Genomic DNA, 23140 nt, shown 5'->3' on the forward strand with positions numbered 1-23140 from the left:
TATTTTTTCATCCCTTCCTTTTTCATTGTTGGACTTATGGAAAAGAGTGAGACAATAGGGTCTCATTAGAACTTCACATATTCATGAAGTGACACTTAAAAGTGATAGCTTATGTCACTGAAGAGCAATATTTCTCTGAAGTTACTTCAAAAAAGGTTTTGCCTTTTATATTTAAATGCTCTGACCACATACCTTTATTATTACTGTTTTACTTGTTTCAAATCCTTGAAAACTTAAATAGAAACAAAGCAGACACAACGGTTGCAAGACAAATTCCTTTTCTCAAAGAACAGGAAATACAAACAACTGCATATTGTTGGCAATGTTAGTTCAACCACACAACTCTGTACTGTTTTGGATTTCAAATCAGAAGTCTCAATAAAAATAAACCACATGAAACGTTACACTGGAGCTGCATGCTACTGTGAGACCTGCCTTTTTGCATCTGGAATATGTAAAAGTTGAGATTTGCCATCCTGCCACTGCTTTTCCTACCCAGAGCATCCTGACAGGGGTCCACCAGAATGCTATAACTGTCACTGAAAGGAAGACAAATGACATGCCACGTTCTCCACAGACTGTTGATTCAATCAAGTGCCATATTTAGCTCTTTGCTAAAACCACACATTGGCTGTGACTTGGAAACAAAATCAGCTGTGCCCCGTACCGCAGGGATACCATTACGCCACCAGAAAGTTAACCAGAAATGGAATAAAGGCTAAAATAACATGCACTTAAGAAAATAATAGGTCACGTTGATCTAAGTCTCAGATCCAATAAAGCTATTATTATATTATTACTACTACTATTTTATCAAAATGTTGTAGACCTTTACATATTTTGAGGCTGGTTCACAATTAGAAGGATCTGATTGCTGCAGAAACTAAGTGGGATCCCGGGATCCCTTTCCAGAGCCTCCCTCGTACTGGTCAAAAATCCCTGTAGAGGGCTTCCCTGGTGGTGCAGTGGTTGAGAGTCCACCTGCCAATGCAGGGGACACGGGTTCATGCCCCGGTCCGGCTGGGCCCGTGAGCCATGGCCGCTGAGCCTGCGCGTCCGGAGCCTGTGCTCCACAACGGGAGAGGCCACAGCAGGGAGAGGCCCGCGTACCGCAAAACAAACAAAAAATCCCTGTAGAAAATATAAGTGCAGTCTGCCCAGAGATTTGAAGCAACCAAACAGAGTAGAGCATAGATTAGAATTTCATTTTCTTCTTTCTTTCCTTTCTTTTTTTCCTTTAAAATGAATTTAGAAAGTTTGATACCTTTCACTCAAATTCCATATTGCCAGGCCTTCTTTGAAAAGCTCTGGGATTCATCAAATAAGCGTTATATAGTCCACTGACAAAAAGAATGACTAGAATAAGGAAAAAACACCCTGGGATCTATTTTGAAGATCTATTTTGAAAGGAAACTAAACTGCATTTTCCAGTAGTTTTTTGGGAGAAATTCCACCTTGGTTTCATTTCTAGAAGAATAAAAAAGAAACATATACAGAATGTTAGAGATGTGTGTTTCTGCCATAAAGTAATGTCTTCTTTCTAGAGCACTCTGATAATAAAAAGTGCAACCTTTTTAGAGATTATTTCATATCAACTTAGACAGTTCTGTCCTTGGGAAGTTTTGCTCCTTTCCAACATGTCACACTTTTATAAATGTATAATTTTCAATTTGCACAAACACTGTATTTTATTGAAAATTGATTCATTTAACAATAGTTTATTAAATGGCTATCATGCGCTGTTTTAGGAGCTGGACATACAGTAGAGAACAAGCCTTCAAAAATACAACATTCTAGTTGGGGAGACCTATATAAGTATCCCCTGCTTTTTGAAAGTCTGCTTTACGCCACTTGGTTTTATGAAAGACCTACATTAGCACCTGTTTTCACTAACTGAAAGAAATCCCAAGAGAATTTTTGCTTTTATGAAAAAAGTTGAAAAATGAAAATAGCGTTCAGCATTTCTTTTGTGCAAACCTTTATAGAGGCAGTGCGCATCTCAAGCAGTGACAGTGGCACCACCAAGCTCCTTCCCCGGAAACTACACTGAGCATCTCAGGATCAAGCCGCCATAGCTTTGAACTGTGTGTGTGAGCATCTATTCTTTATCTGGATTTATTTTGTGCATCCATTAGCAAGATGTATCCTAAACTAATTGCTTCTTCACTTCACAACATTTCTACTTAGGAAAAATGTCATAGGAATTCTCCATTTTGGGATAGTGGGGGAAACCTGTATATCTAAAGTTATAAATAAGGTATTTTCAGAGTGTTTTAAGTACTATGAAAAAAATAAAACAGGAGAATGGGAAAGAAACACAATTTTACCATGGACAATTCCTAAAAACATTTTCGTTGTCTTGATACAACTTTGATTCTGATACTTTCACATGTAAAACCATACTAAGTATGTAAAGATAAGGACATTTTCCCATGATTTAGATAGTTGATACAGAATTCGGAATCATATCACTGGTAAAAACTGTAAAGGGCATGCCCTTCGGCTTTCAAAGCCATCTATGAGATCTCCACAGAGGATTTTCTTCAACTACCACGTCCCAAGACAACAACTGGGACACCACTCACAGCCACCACTATCATCATGTCCTTAAAGAGAAAGGGAAACTAAAGTGATCTGTTTTTGGAAGTTCTCTAAGGATGAGTGCTTAGCGCTAGATGCGTCTTACCTGGAGACCCTCCTGGTGGGTTTCTGGTACAATGTGGTTGGCCTGGTAGTTTTTAGTGAATAACCAAAATACCCATGAGTTACTTCTCTGTTTTTTAAATAAGTACATATTTTGGCTAAGCTCTAGCAGTTTTTTGTGGAGATATCATATGAAAATAATGTTTTTTACTTTTAACACTTTTAGAACTTTAAAGAGTTACCAAATGGTACAAGCAAAAAAGCTGAAAGGAAAGCAGGGGGTGGTTTCACCATCCCCCCCCCCCCTTTAGTGGAAAACCAGCTTAACACTTTGATGGATAATTTTTAAATTGTTCTAAGTAGAAGGAATAAATTTTAAGTTCTTTTTCAGACAGTAGTTATTTTGTTAACGGGAGATGCCCTAAGATTAGACCCGCACACCTTACTGAAGCCGAACGTCTAACTCTGACAGTCGATCCTTGTATGTAATCATATGGTCAGTGCAAATGTAAAATGTTCCATTTTCCTGGCTGGCTTTACATGCCTGGTGATTTTCCATGCTCCCAGGGATCAAGAGTGATGTAGCAAAGCTGTAGTTATGCCGCTGGGTAATTTAAGAAGCCACATCAAAGAGCATTTCAAAAAGTTCAGTTTAACAAATAAGACTTTCAGCTTACGTCTGCCATGGGTATGAGACTTAATTGAAGGTTTGCTCATACCGTATTACACGGACACACACATACCCAGCAACATTTTGGGTGTTGATATTCCTATTGAAACATTAGATGAGTAAACTTAAGAATTGAAATTCAGTAGCATATGTAACCATATTCAGGTTAAAAATGTATTTTGGAAGGTCTAATTGGTTAATATGATGTATTAAGGGAGCCCAGCCTATGCTCAATTCCAATTCAGGTGCTCATTTCAATGTAGGGAAAAGGCATTAAGGTATGAGCTAAACTATATCTCCTAAGGAAATCCAGTCCTTTTTTTTCTTTGTTTTCATTCTTGAACAAGAAATGCTTAGATATGACTGGGAACCATGAGGAAAGAGAGGTGTTTTTCCATCAGGACACAAAGAAAGTTCTTGAAAGGATTTTCATTTTATGTTTACTATTCGATGTTCCTATAACTAATTTTTGGCCAATGCATGCATACAGATTTGAAAGATCAGTAACAACTGTCAAACGCAAGGTAACAAAAAGTTTCTATAAAATTATTAGATGCACTTTTGAGAGAATATGAGAAAAGTTACAAAATTTTTAAGAAAGATGAAAAACTACCTGGAAGAGAATTAATAAGAATTTAGCTCTATTCTGAATTTTAATAGCATAGAAGAAGAAATGAAATGATGACAAATACTATTAATTTTTTTTTCTGTGGAAAAGTTACTACCTTCAAAGTATTTATACTTTATATTTCTCAAAGAGGCATATTCATATTTCAAAAATACAAAGAGCCCAAGGCGTACATAGGTGACAATAAACTTTCTCATCCAAAGAAAAACACTATTTAGAGTGATGAGAACAGGAACTGGATTCACCAAGAGAATCTAAAATAAATGAGTCAGGTGTTACCTATGTTTTATTTAGTATTTTGTTTCCTCAGGGTGAAATAAAACAAGAAATAAACCATTTCAGGAATATGGACTGAAGTATAGGTTTTCAATAGATGTGCAAAATACTAAACAAGATAGAGATTCATTTGAGGATAGGTTATGAGAACTGATTCTTCTACAGGACATTGAAAGAAGACACACATCCTGAGGTTTGGAAGGATAGGCTAGTGTCTTATATAGAACACAGTCACCTACTTCTTGGCCTTTCCTGTTTTTCTTTTTAAAACAGTGGCTTGAAAACAACCCCCAAACTTGGTTCCAGGATTGAATTTCCATAACAAAATTCAGAGCCAGAGATAAGTTTGAGAAATACCTTTTTAAAAAACTAGAACTTGGGCTTCCGTGGTGGCGCAGTGGCTGAGAGTCCGCCTGCCAAGGCAGGGGACGCGGGTTTGTTCCCCGGTCCGGGAAGATCCCATATGCCGCGGAGCGGCTGGGCCCCGTGGGCCATGGCCGCTGAGCCTGCGCATCCGGAGCCTGTGCTGCGCAACGGGAGAGACCACAGCAGTGAGAGGCTCGCGTACCGCAAAAAAATAAATAAATAAAATAAAACTAGAACTTTTTGTTCTTTAGGAGGAAAAAAAGGCATACAAATAACCAAAGACTACTTGCTGATGCTTATGAATGTAGTTTTTAAAAATTATTGGTGCTAAGTCTCCAAGTCTAAGTAGTGATAAATTTTCCTATTTTCTGGGAAATGGGCTAAAAAAAAATGTCACAAGGGCTTTCTAAGAGACTAGAGAAGTAATGAGCTTTCTTGATTTAAAAATCAATACACCTGCTGAACAGCCAAATGCATTAACTGACATCCTTTCAAAACCATTCTGTCAAAGCTAAGTTTGAAAGGCTGTTCAGTAACTAATCAGATATATCCTGATGCTGAGGCAAAACAGGTCCGTGACACAAATTAAAAAGGCTTAAGATGAAAAGAAAACCCCACTAGGCAGGATGAATTGCAAAATTGGAAATCTGGACCTGTTTGGATATATTCTTCATGCTGTAAAGCAAAATGGAAACGAAGTGTTTTTTCCCCAGAGGACAACACATTCCTTAGTCTTGCACTCAGAAGAAACCTGACAGGTGAGGACTAAAAGGCTCAATGCAAGGCGGCAAATCTGGAATGCTCCAATACTAAAGCATTGTGGACTCTCCCATGCCACACTCTCATGACACAGCGGTACAATGTCAGAGATCGTCTACATTTTCAAACTGTTTTTTATTTGTTTTGAGTTTTAGAACCTTCCCCCCACCACTCTACCCCCAAACAGAATCCTAACTGGAAATTCAATATAATAAAATGCTGAAAACAGGTCTGGTTAAAGCACGTAGGTCAGGTCCCAGTCTCACCAGCCTGATTTTAGTCCAACTTCCTCACGTGAAAGTGAGAAAAGATATGGAGAATTTTAATAACCTGCTTGAGCCTCTTCAGCTAAGACCAGAACCCAGATCTCCTGTTATGGTTGCCAGATTGGCAAATAAAAATCTTTTTTTTCAACATAAATGTATCAAATATTACATAGGATATTCTTGTAATAATATGTATTCTTGTAATAAAACTGATTTGTTGTTCATTTGAAATTCAACTTTAACTGGGCATCTTGCATTTCATCTCCATCAAGGATATCCCCATTCAAGGATATCACTGCTCTCCCAACGTTGATTCTACTGGTCCTCCTTTTTCTTGCAGGCTTACCTGTCACACTTAACATTTTAGGACTTTAATTAGGAAAGTGGTCCCTGAGTGGTTTTGCGGACAGGTGATATCAAAACCATTTTATGTTATATATTCACCTTACTATTGCCTTTTTGTATGGATGTATATGTGTATACATATCAACTCTTCTCAGCAAAAAAATATTTTTGGGGCTTCCCTGGTGGCACAGTGGTTGAGAGTCCACCTGCCGATGCAGGGGACGCAGGTTCGTGCCCCGGTTCGGGAGGATCCCACATGCCGCGGAGCGGCTGGGCCCGTGAGCCATGGCCGCTGAGCCTGTGCGTCCGGAGCCTGTGCTCCGCAATGGGAGAGGCCACAACAGTGAGAGGCCCGCATACCCACCCCCAACAAAAAAAAACATTTTTGGTTCAACTCTGCATTTTTATTATACAAAATATACCATACTTGTAAAATAAAATAAAGAGCTTTAATAAAGTGCCTTCCTCTGCTCTCTGGGGTGATAACTACTTTATTGAATAAGGCTCTGTTAATGGTACAGCTTGACATTTAACATTTATTCATTTGATTTATAATTATTTTTACGTGATTGCAAGGAGGCTATGGTTCAAACCAAAAATAGTTTAAACTGAACTGCTTTCCTCTCTTTTGAATTTGTAAGGAAATCTAGTCACTTCTGGGTAAAACTGTTTTATCTACCAAACTCATTTCAAATATACACAAAGCCCTTTCTGTCCCTGTATGTTCTGAGTAAAGCAATATATATGTATGAGAAAAGTGAATATAGCAAATGAAATCATCAAGTTAAAAATGTGCCCAGTTTGCTTATATTTTGGCTATGGATATGGCCTTAATATTTCCTAATCAAACAATGGAGAAAAACCTACATGAATCACGTAGCAAGTTGTCACAAAACACAAAATCCCTAGTAATGTTCATGAAGTCTCATGAAGCAAAAATCATTTGTATTTATTATCTACCGACTCCCTTTGAAGACTTTCAAAAACATTTCTGAATTATTCTGTTTTCCATTCTAAAATTCAATCTCAGGATGCTGGTTTCAAAGTCTTCCCAACACTCATTTGAAAATTTTTATTCACCCTTCTCTCTCCCCCAACGTCTAACACTTACTAAAATGGGACAAATACTTATATCTAACAGCATGAGAAGTTGATATGTCACTTTATTTAAAGGATAATTAGTCAGAAGTCACCAAATTTCTGCCTCACAACAGAACAATATGACAATAACAATCGTTGGCAGTTATCAAACCACTGAAGTCCGAGTGGCCTCCTGAAGCTGGGGTTAAAAGCTGACCTTTGGAAATCAATCATGTTCTCGGCAGAGAAGAATATTTCAGTGATATGAAAGCTGAAATGGAGACTATAATCTTTTGTGATTACCCTCGAGGCTGAAGCAAATGCAAAAAGGATAGTCTATGAATTGCTGATAATTTCCTTTGATGACCGATTCCCAGGAAATTCTGATATTACTCTTGCTCTGTAACAAAAATGATGGTTCCCCAGAAGTGCAGCTTCAAAGAACTCCACATCTGGGTGTCATAATGCTTCTTCAGAAGCTACTCACCCATTAAAGGGGCCAGGCCTGTGAGGTGGCAGCTCTCCCTCAGAAGACAATGGAAGGTCTGATTGCACAAGGATTGATGAGCTACGTGCCACAGGCTCTTTCTTAGAAAGTTCTTTTATGAAGGAACTAATTTAAAATGTATCTGTTTTAAACCTTTTTTCCCCCCACAGAAGTCTAAAGATTGATTATTTCTCTGCTGTTCCTAATAGCTATGGAATTATGAATATCTTGGCTTGTATATTTTTAAAGTTTTACTTAGGCTGATGTTTGTATTCTAATAAAAAATAGTTTTCATACATATGTACATATCGTTAAGGTCTATATAATATTTGGGGATAGACTATAAAACTACTAATCTTTTTTCAGGAAGCATTGAATCTACAGTTAGATGTCACACCAAATTTACAGTTAGGTGTTACTGCACAGGTTAAGTGGTTTTTTTCTTGTATGATTGGCAATTTAAGTTCAGAAAAAAAGAAGGAGGTAGGGTGAAGAGAGATCTGTAACTCTCAAAAGTCCAAAGAATTTTTAGAATAGATTTCCCTATCAGTACATGAAGGATAAATGAATATGTTGACTACTTTGAGTTTAAAATATTTTTTTAAATTGCCATTTTAACTAATGTCAGTTTGATTAACAAATAACATGAGAATAAAGGTTCTATGTTTGGAAGTCAACGGTGTTTTGAAAATATAGCAGAACACATCTTTGCGTCTTAGGTGTCAATGACAATGTGTCATTGGTACACAGCTTTCGGGTTCAAAATACCTTTATACATAGCCTTCAAAGTCTAAATATTATTGAAAGAAAACGGAGAAAAAAGGAATCCAAGCAAACCAGTTGTGGTTATTCCCAACCTCCATTCAATATACCCCCTCCCCAACCCTGCTCAAGATTCATTATCCCTCTGCATTGTTTTCAGGAAGTCAGGTGAGTCTGATCTTTAGGTATGCACTACTATTATCTCATTCAAGGTAACACAAATTGAGCACCTGCTCAGCACCAGACATGACTTCTTTAAACTGACTGTAAATTTCTTAAACTCAAGAATGAGGTCTTAGCCATAACCCTGGCATCTACCTTGATTAGGATTGCTCTAATGCACAATGCCAGCCCCAGTGATAAACATAACTTGTACTTAAGGTAATTGGTTAGGAAGATGAGATCAAAGAGATAGAAATATTAATAAAAATATTAATATTATTTATAAGAATAGAGCTTTTCTGTTTAGGAATCGTTTCATAAACATAACATAACAAACATTATCTCATTTGAAATCCATGGGTATTTTAAATTATTAAAAATAGGATGGTGATATGTTATATTGTTTTTTTCACAGATAATAAATTCTAGAAATTTTCTAAATATTCAGTCATATCCTTAATTCTCCATAAACATAATAAACTCAAATTTTCATGACGTAGTAATATAGACTAGGAAGGTATCACCCTAGTTTTAAAATGAGGAAAGTGGAGCTAAGTGATTTTTCTCAAGACCAAAGAAAACGAGTCCAACTGTAGTCTTCTGACTCTTGTCAAGTGCTCTTCCCCATGTAATGAAGTAGATGGCTCTTCCCTCTTCTCCCTTCCACTCAGGTTCCTGCTTCTGAGGGTGGCATGAAGCAGAGTGCAGGCCAGATAGGACTGTTAAGAGGCTTACTTTGGAACAAGTCAAGCAGCCTTATTTCTCAGATCAGAGGGAACGCTCCAAGTGGCTTTTTGGGAGGAAGTTGTGTATAACCGAAGAATGAGTGACTGACTGAATGAGTGAATGCCACCACACCCTTTAGAAGGTAAGTACTTCAAAAGTTGAAACTTAAGTATATACCATGTGATAGTGGCTATCGGTAATCATTTTAGCATCCAACAGCTTCAGGTTATTTTGGGAAATGGAAATTTTGTGGCTTTGATTATCATGACAATGAACCATTTTACACAGAGACCCAGACTAATTGTTGTTTTAATTGTTGGAGACTTTCTGTGCATTTCTAATTATTTGTAAACCATAAGCCTGTGAAAGGGATCACATATATTTCTTACTACACCTCTCAGATCTTCACTTGGCTCTAGAAACTGTTCATAATAAGAGAAAACAAGTACGAGACTGACAAATCTATCTTCTAAATAGAATATAGTGCAAAGCCTGATATTAGGAGCCACAACTTATTTCTTATTGGATACTTAAGAAAATATGCCCCACACGAATAACCTGTGAGAAATACACACATTTACATTCAGGATACAGTAGGGTGGAGACCAGCTCTTGCTTGTCTGATACGTAGCTTGTTTTTCCTTTTCAGTGGCAGAGCTGTCTATTGGAAGAGATGAGAAGACTGGATTATATTCTACAACCTTCTGATCTGCAAAAAGGGTACGACAATGACACACGTAGCCTATTTCATATGTGGATGTGTTGAAAGAATTGTAGAATGTCTTTAAAATATGCTGAAGCCCTCTGATACTAGAATTCCATGAAAATAAGGTATTATTCATATAAATTATGTTCTTTCATATTATTTCAAGCATCAGAACATAAAAAGGAAGGTAAGAAAACCTAAATTGACAGCTAAATCTGTGAAAAAAAGTATTTTTCCAAGAACCCTACTGAGCTCCACAAAGATGTTGAAACTTCACAGATTGCTAAATAGCACTCCAATTCATCTCTAGCACCCTCAATGGCAATTATAAAAATAAAGGAACTGGAATATTCCAAAACGTGTTTTTCTCTCCCTAAAAGAGATTTGAGACCTAATTCTGAATACAAGAATCTAGAGGGAGTAAAAAAAAAAAGGTCTGTGCTATTGGATGGGTTCCCAAGCTTTGGTAAAGGTTTCTCAGGGAACACTACTATCAATTAATGTTTATAGAGCAACCAATTTAGAAATACCTTTTCTGGGCTGGAGGGAATGTTTTGTACAATAATATTTTGTCCCATTTTATATTTATTAAGCTCTCCTACTTTACCACAGGTATAAAGAGCCTTGGTCACTGAGAGAAGCTAAGAACAAGGTTGTTTTTGGTTTCTTCTTCTTTTAATTAACTGGAGATTTGTTAAGAATAAGATACATTTTTAAAGAAGAGGGCCGACACACACTTTTTCCAAGCTGACGCTACTCTTAAAAAATGCTGACCTGGGACAGCGCCAAGACTGAAGACCTGCTTTGCCAGAATATCTGATGTGGCCTCCAAGTACACATAATCCTTGAAACTCTAGCACTGAAGGTGAGGTCCCAGAGCCATGTGAGGTTAAGACTAGGACGATGAAAGGGACACGCAAGAGGACACAGCATGGTGGGACTATGGGTGCCTCTTTTCACAGGCTCCTGAAACCTTGTGTTTGTTCCCTTACCCCTTAAAGGTCCATCAAAGTCTTAATCTGATGTTTCTTGGCAGCTTTTATCAACTGAATTGACTATTTATTATAAGCAGAATCCTCTGTTATCTTATGGTGAATTATACAAGAGGAAGAAGTAATTTCTGTCAGACAGTGAGCAGCTTCTGCCTTTATTCACTATAACTCCTCCTTAGCACAATGATCGGCACATGCAGACCTTCAGTAAGTGGTTGTGAATGCATTCCTTTTCCTAGATAACCTGAACAAATAATTTCATTAAGGACAGAGAACACATATGACCACATATTATATAAGCATACTTGTGTATATGTAAATACCATATCAATAATATCTACATATTCTAAAGGGGTTTCAAGAGTGCGTAAAGGGATATTTGAACACAGTCTTTAGTAGATAAATCTTGAGATTTTTTGAATAAGGCAGGGGACGTGAATTAAGCTTAAAAAGGACATATTTGTGGTTTGAAGAGTAGAGGAAGACAATAATACTGAAGATCACTACATAGTTTGTTTTCCTTCCAGTGTTCATGTTTACATACTTTTTCTCTCTGCTATGTTCAATAGTGACGTAAAAATTTCCAGACAGTAATCTCTGCTTAAATATCTGTACAAAAATCTTCCACAGTTTTGTAGCACATTTCAAAGAGTTCCTATAACCACTGTTTTTTCTAATGATCTGGAGAGTGTTGCTGTTGACTTATCTAAATCCAATAATAGGCTGTCATCCTCCCCTCTTTCAGTAAATTTGAGTAACTGTGGAAAGTTTCAACTTGGCATATTTCTTTAGAACATATGAAAGAATATGACCCATTGATATATTTTAAGCATATCATGAAAATAAAAGTCGACCATATTCTCTTTTTTATTCGATTGGGACAAATGTGTCATTTCACGTACTGGACATACTACTGTCCTAGGAAATATGGGACATATAACATTTTATGACAGGAAAGCATTACTAGAGTAAAAAAGAAGACTCAAATGGCAAAAATTCACTTCGGATTGTATTAGCAGAGGTAAGGTATTTTATTTAAATAAAATTAAAGAAAAATTTAAACAAAAGAAAAATAGGTATTTAAATGTTTAAATAAGGACTTCATTAAATTAATAAATATATTAAAAGCAGGTGAAACATTGAATGTTCTAGCTTACTTCAAGTTTCCTTATAGTAACATCTCATGAGAAACATGGCATGAATTAACAGCAAAGTGAATGTGATTTTGATTCCCTATTTCTTTATTTTGGACCTCCTTGATAAATATATTATTATTTCTACTACAAGAAAGAAAAATTTTATATAGTCATTGATATCACCAAACTATGAATAACCCAGAATCTCAAAGAGTCTAGAATGATAAAATAAATGGTAAACACATGTCTCATTCCACAGCTTGTCATGGATGATTCAAAGAATCATATAGCAACTTGGGACTTTATACTTTAGAAATGATCTTTATTCTGCTCCACATATTTGTTCATGTGTCAGGAAAAAAATAATTTTAAGGTAGGTAATAAAAATCAGATTATTTTTCACAATAAAAGATCACTGAGCCTCTCTTGCAATAAAGTGTCAGAGACCTCCACTGTGCTTGTGCTTTCCTGGAGCAGTTGCAAAAACATGGCAGGACTCACAAAGACATTTGAAATAAATAGGCATGGAAACTACTGCCAAGCAGCAGAGAAACTGACAGGAGACTGTGGTCTTGAGTGGCTCTTGATTATAGCTACAGCTCTGGAGAGTCACACAAATATATCTGTCCAGGTATCTAACATGTGGCTGTTAAAAAGAAACTTGATCTTCTAATCATCACATACAAAATATAGGTTGCATACGTGTCTTAGTCTGCTTGACCTGCCATAACAAAATACCAGGGACTTGGTGGCTTAAACAACAGAAATAAATATATCACAGTTGTGGAGGCTGGAAGTCCAAGATCAGGGGTGCCGGCATAGTCAGGTTATGGTGAGAGCTCTCTTTCTGGCTTGCGGATGACTTTCTTCTCACTATGTCCTCACATGGTAGATAAAGGAAAAGCTCTCTGGGGTCTCTCCTTATAAGGGCACTAATCACATTACAAGGGCACCACCTGCAAGACCTCATCTAACCCTAATTACCTCTCAAAGGCCCCATTTCTAAATATTATCACTCACGTGTTAGGGCTTCAATATATGAATTTGGGGAGGAAGGAACATTCAGTCCATAACACCATGTGTGTGAGTATGCCTTCTAAATGGACCTATTTTATCATATTAAGTTGACACAATCCATCGTGTTAAGTATGCAATTCATTTGAATTTTGAAGAAGTCTCTTATTAAGGAGAACCAAGTATTAGACAGGTATTAAACACCAAGTATTAAACACCAAGTATTATCCAGGTAAAATGAAGATAAAAATGGAATCCACAGTAAAGGAAATGGAAGATTCTAATTCTAATAGGGAGAAACAATTATGTACATTTTGGCAGCTACCAAACATCATGTACAAAAATTAAAGGATGACCATGGAGCAGTTGGCAAACTGAAGTAACGTGAATAACAAAATAATGAAAACAGCTCTATTGAGATACAAAAAATTCATTCTTTCTGGCCTTTCTTGAACAGTATAAAGTTCAGTAACTATTTTCACTTTGCCTATATTTCTTGGTTTTTATTATCTTGCCTTTTCTAGCCTATTTATTCTATTTCTTACAAGTTTCTTGGGCACTGGGGTATTTTTGTTTTATTTATTTTGTTTATCTCCTTCCCCAAACCCAGTACTGTTTAGTCCATTTATGTTTTCAATAACATTCAGTAATTAATAACTTTGATTTTAAACTAAATGCTCCTAAGATTAGGGCCTAGGATAAAGAATGCAGTTGATACTTGCAGAGTGTCCGTACCATCCACATAGAGAAAGCCAGAACTATAGCTGGAGAAAAGTTTATAACTAATTATTGCCTTTAGACTAAAAAAGGATGACAATTCTCAGGAAATTAAAAGTAAACACCTGCTCTTATCACCTTGCACATAAGGCTCAGAAATGCCAGAATTCGGGCTTCCCTGGTGGCGCAGTGGTTGGGAGTCTGCCTGCCGATGCAGGGGACGTGGGTTCGTGCCCCGGTCTGGGAAGATCCCACATGCCGCGGAGTGGCTGGGCCCGTGGGCCATGGCCGCTGGGCCTGCACGTCCGGAGCCTGTGCTCCATGGCGGGAGAAGCCGCAGTGGTGGGAGGCCCACGTACCACCAAAAAAAAAAAAAAAAAAAAAAGCCGGAATTCCCTTTGCTGGATGGGGGACCATGAACATTGAAAACCAAGGAACTAGAGCCCTTTCTCTGTTCTTTTCTCCCTTCCTTCCTTCAAAAGGGTTTTATTGAGCACCTATGCCAGACACCAAGCATACAAAGATAAACAAGATAGAGCCCTTGTTCTCAAGGATCTGACATTCCAGTGAAGATAGATGGATAATCAGGGAGAATATGATGTAATCGGGAGGTACTCTGGAAATACAGAGGATGGGCACTTAAGTCAGACTGCAAGAGTCACAGAAAGTTTCCTGTGAAGGAGGTGATCTCTAGGTTGGGCCCTGAAGGACAAATAAATGAAGGTGGAGTGGCCTGGTAGAAGTAAGCATCAGTGAGTTGCCAGGCAGAGAAGCCTATTAAACTTTAGATATAAAGGTCAAGATCTTTAAATTTGCAGGGTTAACATCCTCATTCTCCAGCCATGCATCCTTGACACACAGCCCATCATAAAATATCAGTGATCCAAACCCCATTTTCCCTAGTGTCTCCTCAGAACTCTGCTTGAACAGTGTCTCAAATTTTTTGCTTATTCTCACCTATAAACACTGCGAGAGATTTTGTCTTATGGAGTAAAAGGCAAGATAGCCACTAAAAGAATACTGTGAAGTGTATCTCTTCACTGCATACAATTTAGTATAGAACAGGCACCTATTTGCTTTGGAATATGACAGAATCCCATTTCATTCTTGCTATGTTTCTCATGTAACATTATCATACTCTGCTATAAAAATAGGAAGAAACCATTACTTTATATATATATTTTAAATCCAAAGAAAATAGCAAGACTTGGAACTTCCAAAGCTTTCAGCTATGGTCTCAAGAGTACAGTGTTCATTCTTCTGATAATGGTTATGAGTTAAATATATGTCTTATATTTACTAATATTACCCTTGATTAAAAATGAAGTGATTATGGTAGCATTCATGTTGGTTTTCAAAGAGCACACAGACTACTGAGTAGAATATACTTTTAAAATTTGCTAACAAGAAACTATAACTGTTTTTAAAATACATTCTACATTCAAAAAATCCTTTCCTCTTTCTACTTAATGATTCTGCTGAAAATTATCTACCATGCTGCCAGAAAAGAGCACAAAAGATTTCTGATTGAGCTTTATTCACACTGAATGAGGTGGGAGGTGACACGGACCAAAAAAGCCAAGGACACAGAAGAGCTGGAACATCAGTTTTGAAGTTAGAAGATTCTAATACGAGACTCAGTTCTTCCTTTACTAACACTTTTTCCTCATGTAGACAATAGGAAAAATAACCATGGTCGATTAAAATGTTCTAAGGTGTGAGTCCTTTGAAGAATGTAAAACATCACAGAATACAATAATCTAGTAGTAATTAATTAGTTGTAATGTAAAACTATTTTCCTAGGAAAATGTAGACAGTGACTTTTATGAAATTGCCCTAGGAAATCTGTGGGGTGAGTTAGACACTGGAATGGAAAAGTCCATAGGAAAAGGATTAGAGTAATTGAAACTGCAAATCAGTGAAAAATCATGGGTAATCCCATGATCCCATAAATTCATTTTCTTGCAAGATGATAGACGGTCCCACTTGTAATGACTTAATTTTTAATACATTACCAGAAGGACTCTGTATCCAATAAATGCCTTGGATATAATATAGAGAGAATAAAATGACTATATCATGCAGTTCATTGCTATATTCTTCACTTTCACAAAAAAAATTTTTTTTCATTTGAAAATTACAAGTTTATTTGCCTTTAAGAAGAAAAAACAATGAACATCTCTTAGAATTATTCCTTGGATTTTCTCAAATACATCATAAGGTTAATTGCTATACAGAATAAACAAACAAAAAAGGCAAGTTAATACATCTGTAAGTCCTACACAACATTAAAAAGCCATTATGAGACTATCTTTTTAAAAAGAACTTATAAAAATATTCTTTTCATTTCTGTTTTACAGCCCTTAAGAACAAAGAAGTATATATAAGACATTTAGAAATTCTCTAAAAGTGACTTAGAGAATAGCGCTAATCAGATGATCACAGTTGTAAAAAGACAACAGTGATAGGTTTCCTATTAGATATGTACATAACATACATCTAGAAGGGGCTGGAAGGATGCATACCAGCTGCTGAGGGCACTCTCCTCTAGAGAAGGGATAAGTGTGTCTGCAGGGGCCGGGAATGGTGACTTTGACATTTTGCTTTGAATGCTAATATTTTATTTGAATTTTTGAAATAAGTATTACTCATGTTAAAAACAAAATACAGAGAGGCGAACCACAGTAGGAGACATTTATGCTTACCTACGTCATCAGTACTGCTTCCTGACAGTGACTGGACTTCTGCAGTGGCTATACATGCTGTCTTCCAAATGTACATTAATCAAAATACAAAGACCTAGTAAATGTTTTCAGAAGTACAGCTTAATTCAATTATGTCTGGAATGTATCACCCATGTTTAGATAGAGGACAGGATAAGCATGCTTGATTTCAAGTTCTCTAAAATGGCACGATGTGTTGCTTTGGCATGGTCACTACTGATGGATTAATGTGACCAGGACAGGCGTGACTTATCTTACTGAGTTGCTCCACTGCACTAGAAATGCTGCTCATCTTTTCAGGCCTTTTAAAAAAAACCTGTGTGACTTGTGTCTGAAAAAGCCCAAGAGGACGAAAATATTCAACCGTTTACTTGCTAAGTCGAGGCCAGTGCTCTTTAAAAAGTTGGCTCTTCCCCTACGCTCTAATTACCTTACAATGCCTAAGCCACAACAGAAGGCATGTCAGCACATTTTATTTACATCCCTTGAGGAAAAATCCTCTTGATGTTTTCACTTCATACAGAAGATACGTTTGCAGAAGGAAATATTTGGCAGTACTTCAGATGTTCACTGTCTGGTAATGCAATTCTTTTTCTTGATTATGGTAGCTTCTATAATGCTGTATCATTCATGTAGACCATCATACCCCAACTGACTGTATTTATTGACTGAACAGACATAATTTATGCAATCATCTGAACTGGTTAACCTTTTCTTTTACTATAAGCTTAGAATCTAGCTATGGACTGATTTTAGGCTGAATTCTATTGTTGAAAGATGTCATGTTCCACTTGGCATACCTACAAAGTTGTCTTTCATTCAAACAGAAGAAGGTCAGCTGACCTGAATGAAGAACACTGGTAATTATAGGTAATTCACTAATATTTATCATGTAGTTTAAAGGGAATGTCAAAGTATCATGCAGACAAGTAACATGTCGACCTAAAATGAATTTTTTCCTTTTACTAATAGAATCGGATTCACATAATCTATAATAGCCTCCAAATAAGAATTCTGTTTGTGTAAGATTCTTTATCTAAAAAATCTCCCAAATAAAAATGTACCCAGGAAGATGAAACATACACTTTCTTTTTCTTTCTACTAGTAGGGAAAAATCAGTGTGGCTTGATACCTCTAAATTGTGTTCTTGAGCATGTGAACAGCATCCCAGAAAAGATACAGGTTCTCAAGCCATTGAAAAGTCTATCAAAATTGCACAAAGTAACAGGTGAAAAGTCGCCTGTGGAAATATTTATAAAATAAATATGCTGGTTATTGTTTGGACTAGCTCTCATGGGTGAAGCATTACCTTTCATAATGTATAACCAATATATGGTCTAAAACTACACACTTTGGAAACAAGCTATATCTATTGCCTATTCACAATTGTAATGAAAGAAAGAGATTGAGGAGGAGACAAATAAAATAAAAATGCATTTACTCACTGTGTTAAAATTTGGAAACAGCCCAACAGCAGCAGAATTACTGTCTACTGGAAAAGACATAAATGGTTTGATATCCAGTGAAGGCTGCATCATCAGGGTAGGTGTGCGCACAAGAGCAGGAAGGGTAGTAGAGTGGCATGTACTGCCTGCCAAGAACAAAACAAAAATGAATTCAATCTCTTGCTCACATCCATCTCCCTCCCCAACTTACAGTGCAAAAACAAGACTGCTGAGCTGCAACCTGCAAGCGAGAGAGTTATGCTGGGAGTCAGCAAATGGCACAGGAGGAGAAAATACACTTAAAAGGGTCTTCTTGCTCAATGTCTAAGACAGTGAAACAGAATGTGTCCCTATGGCAAAGGTCAAAGGCTGCTCAGACTCTGCTGAGATACACAGTACACAGATCCTGCTGGCAGATGAGGCAGAATATCATCCTCTTGTTCACCAAAAATGTAGGAGAGAGGAGGGGAGGAGCCTCTTGAAGCCGGATGCACTTTACTATTCACAATTATTGAATGGCTAGTCGGCGCATTTTATGCAAATCAGAGATAATTATAGGGTTTTTACCAGGGGAAGAAACCTTGGACTCTTATAGTTACTGTCCAATCCCAGGAAACTTATCACTCAAACAATTTGTTCTCTTAAAAAAACAAACAGGGGGCTTCCCTGGTGGCGCAGTGGTTGAGAATCTGCCAGCTAGTGCAGGGGACACGGGTTCGAGCCCTGGTCTGGGAGGATCCCACATGCCGCAGAACAACTAGGCCCGTGAGCCACAACTACTGAGCCTGCACGTCTGGAGCCTGTGCTCCGCAACAAGAGACGCCGCGACAGTGAGAGGCCTGCGCCCTGCGATGAAGAGTGGCCCCCGCTTACCACAACTAGAGAAAGCCCTCGCACAGAAGCGAAGACCTGACACAGCAAAAATAAATAAGTTAATAAACTCCTACCCCCCCCCAAAAATAACAAACCCCCCCCCCAAAAACCCAAACAAACAGAAAGTTGCCCTTAGTCTGGACACTGGAGAGTAAGAGAATCTAAAAGGGGTGATTTTAATCAGGGTAGAGGCAGGGTTTTGGGGGACAGGGAGGATTTGGAACCAAATTCTTGACTTCAACTTTTATTTCTAATGAGCCTTGTATTATTTTAGCAACTATCCTTTTAATAATTTATTAGCTGTCTTTACATATCTGGTGTAACCTGTCTGTAGGAGATTTAAAACACTCCTGTCCAGGGTAACATGCATTTTCCTCTAGCCTATAAGCTCTACATACTGCAGATAAGTAATCGCTGCTGCAGGTGGCTCTCCAGGAGACAGGCTCTGATATGCCCTTTCTAAACAAAATACAACAGGCATATTGAGATAAAATTCACTTACTTGAAGTGTACAATTCAATGATTTTCAGCATGTTCAGAGTTGTGCAACCAGGACCACAGGCAATAAAAGAAACTCCATACCCACTGGCAGACACCCCCAATTCTTCCCAACACCTCCAGCTCTTGGTAACCACTAGTCTTTCTGTCTCTACAGATATGTCTATTCTGGAGATTTCATTTAAATGAAATCATACAATACGAGTTTTTTTGTGACTGTTTTCTTTTACTTGGCATGTTTTTAAGGCGCCTCCGTGTTGTAGCATGTATCAGAATTTCATTTCTTTTTAAAGCTGAATAATATTCCATTGTAGATGTACAATTTTTGGCTTATTTATTCATCAGTTGATTGGCATTTGGGTTGTTTCCACTTTTTGGCCATTATGAATAATGCTGCTATGAACATTCGTTTCTAAGTTTTTGTGTGGCAACAGGTTTTTAGTTCTCTTGCATATATACCTAAGAGTGGAATTGGGGATTGTTGGGTCATATGGTAGTCATATGGTTTAACCTTTTGAGAACTTCCAAATTGTTTTCCAAAATGGCTAAACCATTTTACATTACCACCAGCAGGGTATGAAGGTTCCAATTTCTCCTGACATACCTACATAGGACCACAAATAATTATATGCCTAAAATCCCCTGCTGGCTTCAAGGAGAAATGAACAGTATGGGAAAATGCTCTGACTATTAAAATTTCCACCAGTCTTCTTTCACGGTGTCCCAGAACAGTTAAAATTTCTATTTCAATGGTATATTTTTTGGTAATGAATTTCCTTAATAAACTCTGCATAATATTTCAAATCATTCCAGAACATTACTCGCAGTAGTGTTTAATGGACTGTCATACCTCATTTACTTTGATCCTAAAAACTGAAAAAAGAGAAGGGCATCTGAAGCATTTATCTGTAATGGCAAGTCTTTAGGTCAGCCTGTCCATTAGGGAATATAGAGTAGGACTCAGCCAAAGAGAATCAGCCAAAAGTATAGGTCAAACAGAATTTTTTTGTGTCTTTTTCTGATGCCAAAGTAAATACTCTGATCTCAGCCTGGCATTCACATAACCACCCTGCATTTAATTACACATTCTCCTTCTAGCATTGCTAACTTCAGAGCTTGCAGGTCCAAGATGATATATTTTATCAATATGTCAAATGTTACAGAGGCATTTACTAAATTATTTATCTTAAAAGCTTTGCTTCAAAATCTTAGCTAAGGGACTTCCCTGGTGGCGCAGTGGTTAAGAACCTGCCTGCCACTGCAGGGGACACGGGTTTTATCCCTGGTCCGGGAAGATCCCACATGCTGTGCAGCAGCTAAGCCCGTGCGCCACAACTACTGAGCCTGCACTCTAGAGCCCGTGAGCCACAACTACTGAGCCTGCGTGCCACAGCTACTAAAGCCCGTGTACCTAGAGCCCGTGCTCTGCAACAAGGGAAGCCACCGCAATGAGAAGCCTGCTCACCGCAACAAAGAGTAGTCCCCACTCACTGCAACTAGAGAAAGTCTGTGTGCAGCAACAAACACCCAACGCAGCCAAAAAAAGAAAAAAAAATCTTAGCTAAATTGAAAAACAGGTATTTCTTATATTAGACCAATGGCCTTTTACTATTTACAATTATAATTGTCAAAAGTCTAAAGTCTAAAAGCATACAGTATACTTAAAGCTGCCTGTTAAAAAAGAAACAAAAGGCCTAAAACGGGGTCACTTGTGCGAGTACCTAACCTAATTGCAGTTAGAACCTAGGAATGTAATCCTACTCAGGAATGTAATCCTAGCCAGTTAATGTGGAATCTTCTGGTCAGCACCAATGAGGCAACTGGTCATGTTAGCCCTCTCCATCCCCCAAAGGAAGAGGAAGTAATCTGCCACACAGACTCCTTCTGTCCCACATAGATAGGTTACCTAAGCCTGAAATAATCCTTTTTGTTTATGACTTTCTTGTCTTGCCTTTAAGAATCTTCCTTTTCTGTAGCCCTGCTCACTGGAGGGGATGCTGCTTGATTCATGAATCGTTCAATAAAACCGATCAGATCTTTAAATTTTACTCAGTTGAATTTTGTCTTTTACCACTTCTGATGAACAAATATATAATTATTTTGCCATTGTAGGTCTCCCAAAGGGAAGGACAATTCTTTCTCTAAGCCCACAATGGTGGCTCTGATGACATTGTAACACATGGCCCTGGAGAGCCTGCAAGAGTCACTTTGTACTAACAAACTCAAATCAAATAGAATGCAACATGGAGCTTGACAAACAGATTGCTCCATCGACAAAGGTCAGAATGTACAATGATCCCCCTTACCCAATCAAATCTCTAGGCTCATAAAGACAGGGCTCGAAAACTACTTAGCTGCCACCCTTCATTAGCAGCTGTTTACCATCTCATTAGCATTTTAATGACAGACAATTTGCCATGTAAAACACAGATTGTTTTAAAGTACTGGTAGATCCTCTGAATAAATATAAATTATGGGGGGAGACCTTCAAGATGGCGGAAGAATAAGACCTGGAGATCACCTTCCTTCCCACAAATACAACAGAAATACATCTACATGTGGAACAACTCCTACAGAACACCTACTGAACACTGGCAGAAGACTTCAGACCTCCCAAAAGGCAAGAAACTCCAAACGTACCTGGGCAGGGCAAAAGAAAAAAGAAAAAACAGAGACAAAAGAATAAGGAAGGAACCTGCACCAGTGGGAGGGAGCCAAGAAGGAGGAAAGGTTTCCACACACTAGGAAGCCCCTTCACTGGTGCAGATGGGGGGTGGGGGTGGGAAGCTTTGGAGCCGCGGAGGAGAGCGCGGCAACAGGGGTGCAGAGGGCAAAGCGGAGAGATTCCCGCACAGAGGATCGGAGCCGACCAGCACTCACCAGCCTGAGAAGCTTGTCTGCTCACCCGCTGGGGCGGGTTGGGGCTGGGAGCTGAGGCTTGGGCTTCGGAGGTCAGATCCCAGGAAGAGGACAGGCGTTGGCTGTGTGAACACAGCCTGAAGGGGGCTATTGCGCCACAGCTAGATGGGAGGGAGTTTGGGAAAAAGTCTGAACTGCTGAAGAGGCAAGAGATCATTGTTTCAGGGTGCGTGAGGAGAGGGGATTCAGAGCACCGCCTAAACGAGCTCCAGAGGCGGGCATGAGCTGCAGCTATCAGCGCAGACCCCAAAGACAGGCGTGGGACGCTAAGGCTGCTGCTGCCGCCACCAAGAAGCCTGTGTGCGAGCACAGGCCACTCTCCACACCTCCCCTCCTGGAAGCCTGTGCAGGGTCCCAGGATTCAGGGACAATTTCCCCGGGAGAACGCACGGCACACCTCAGGCTGGTGCAACGTCATGCTGGCCTCTGCTGCCGCAGGCTCGCCCCGCATCCGTACCCCTCCCTTCCCCTGGCCTGAGTGAGCCGGAGCCCCTGAAGCAGCAGCTCCTTTAACCCAGTCCTGTCTGGGCAGGAACAGACGCCCTCAGGTGACCTACACACAGAGATGGGTCCAAATCCAAAGCTGAACCCCAGGAGCTGTGTGAACAAAGAAGAGAAAGGGAAATTTCTCCCAGCAGCCTCAGGAGCAGCAGATTAAATCCCCACAATCAACTTGATGTACCCTGCATCTGTGGAATACCTGAATAGACAACCAATCATCCCCAAATTGAGGCAGTGGACGTTGGGAGCAACAATATATATTTTCCTTTTTCTCTTTTTGTGACAGTGTACGTGTATGCTTCCTTGTGTGATTTTGTCTGTATAGCTTTGCTTTTACCATTTGTCCTAGGGTTCTGTCTGTCCTTTTTTTTTTAAAATAGTTTTTAGTGCTTGTTATCATTGGTGGATTTGTTTTTTGGTTTGGTTGCTCTCTTCTATTTTTTTTC

At 38.5% G+C, this 23140-nt stretch overlaps 1 protein-coding gene across 8 annotated transcripts in view; it reads right to left on the minus strand.

Moving 5' to 3' along the window:
• Positions 1–23140, minus strand: part of ZNF385B (zinc finger protein 385B) — a 311863-nt gene that overhangs the window by 66041 nt on the left and 222682 nt on the right. For 4 of the 8 annotated variants that reach the window (XM_082840917.1, XM_082840924.1, XM_082840920.1 and 1 more), the window contains one exon: positions 17904–18049. In XM_082840917.1, coding sequence (XP_082697043.1) covers positions 17904–18049 — 146 coding nt within the window. The other 4 variants (XM_082840922.1, XM_082840918.1, XM_082840921.1 and 1 more) reach the window with 3 other exon arrangements.

The sequence above is a fragment of the Leucopleurus acutus genome (assembly GCF_964270905.1).
Source record: "Leucopleurus acutus genome assembly, chromosome: 6".
NCBI lineage: Eukaryota > Metazoa > Chordata > Mammalia > Artiodactyla > Delphinidae > Leucopleurus > Leucopleurus acutus.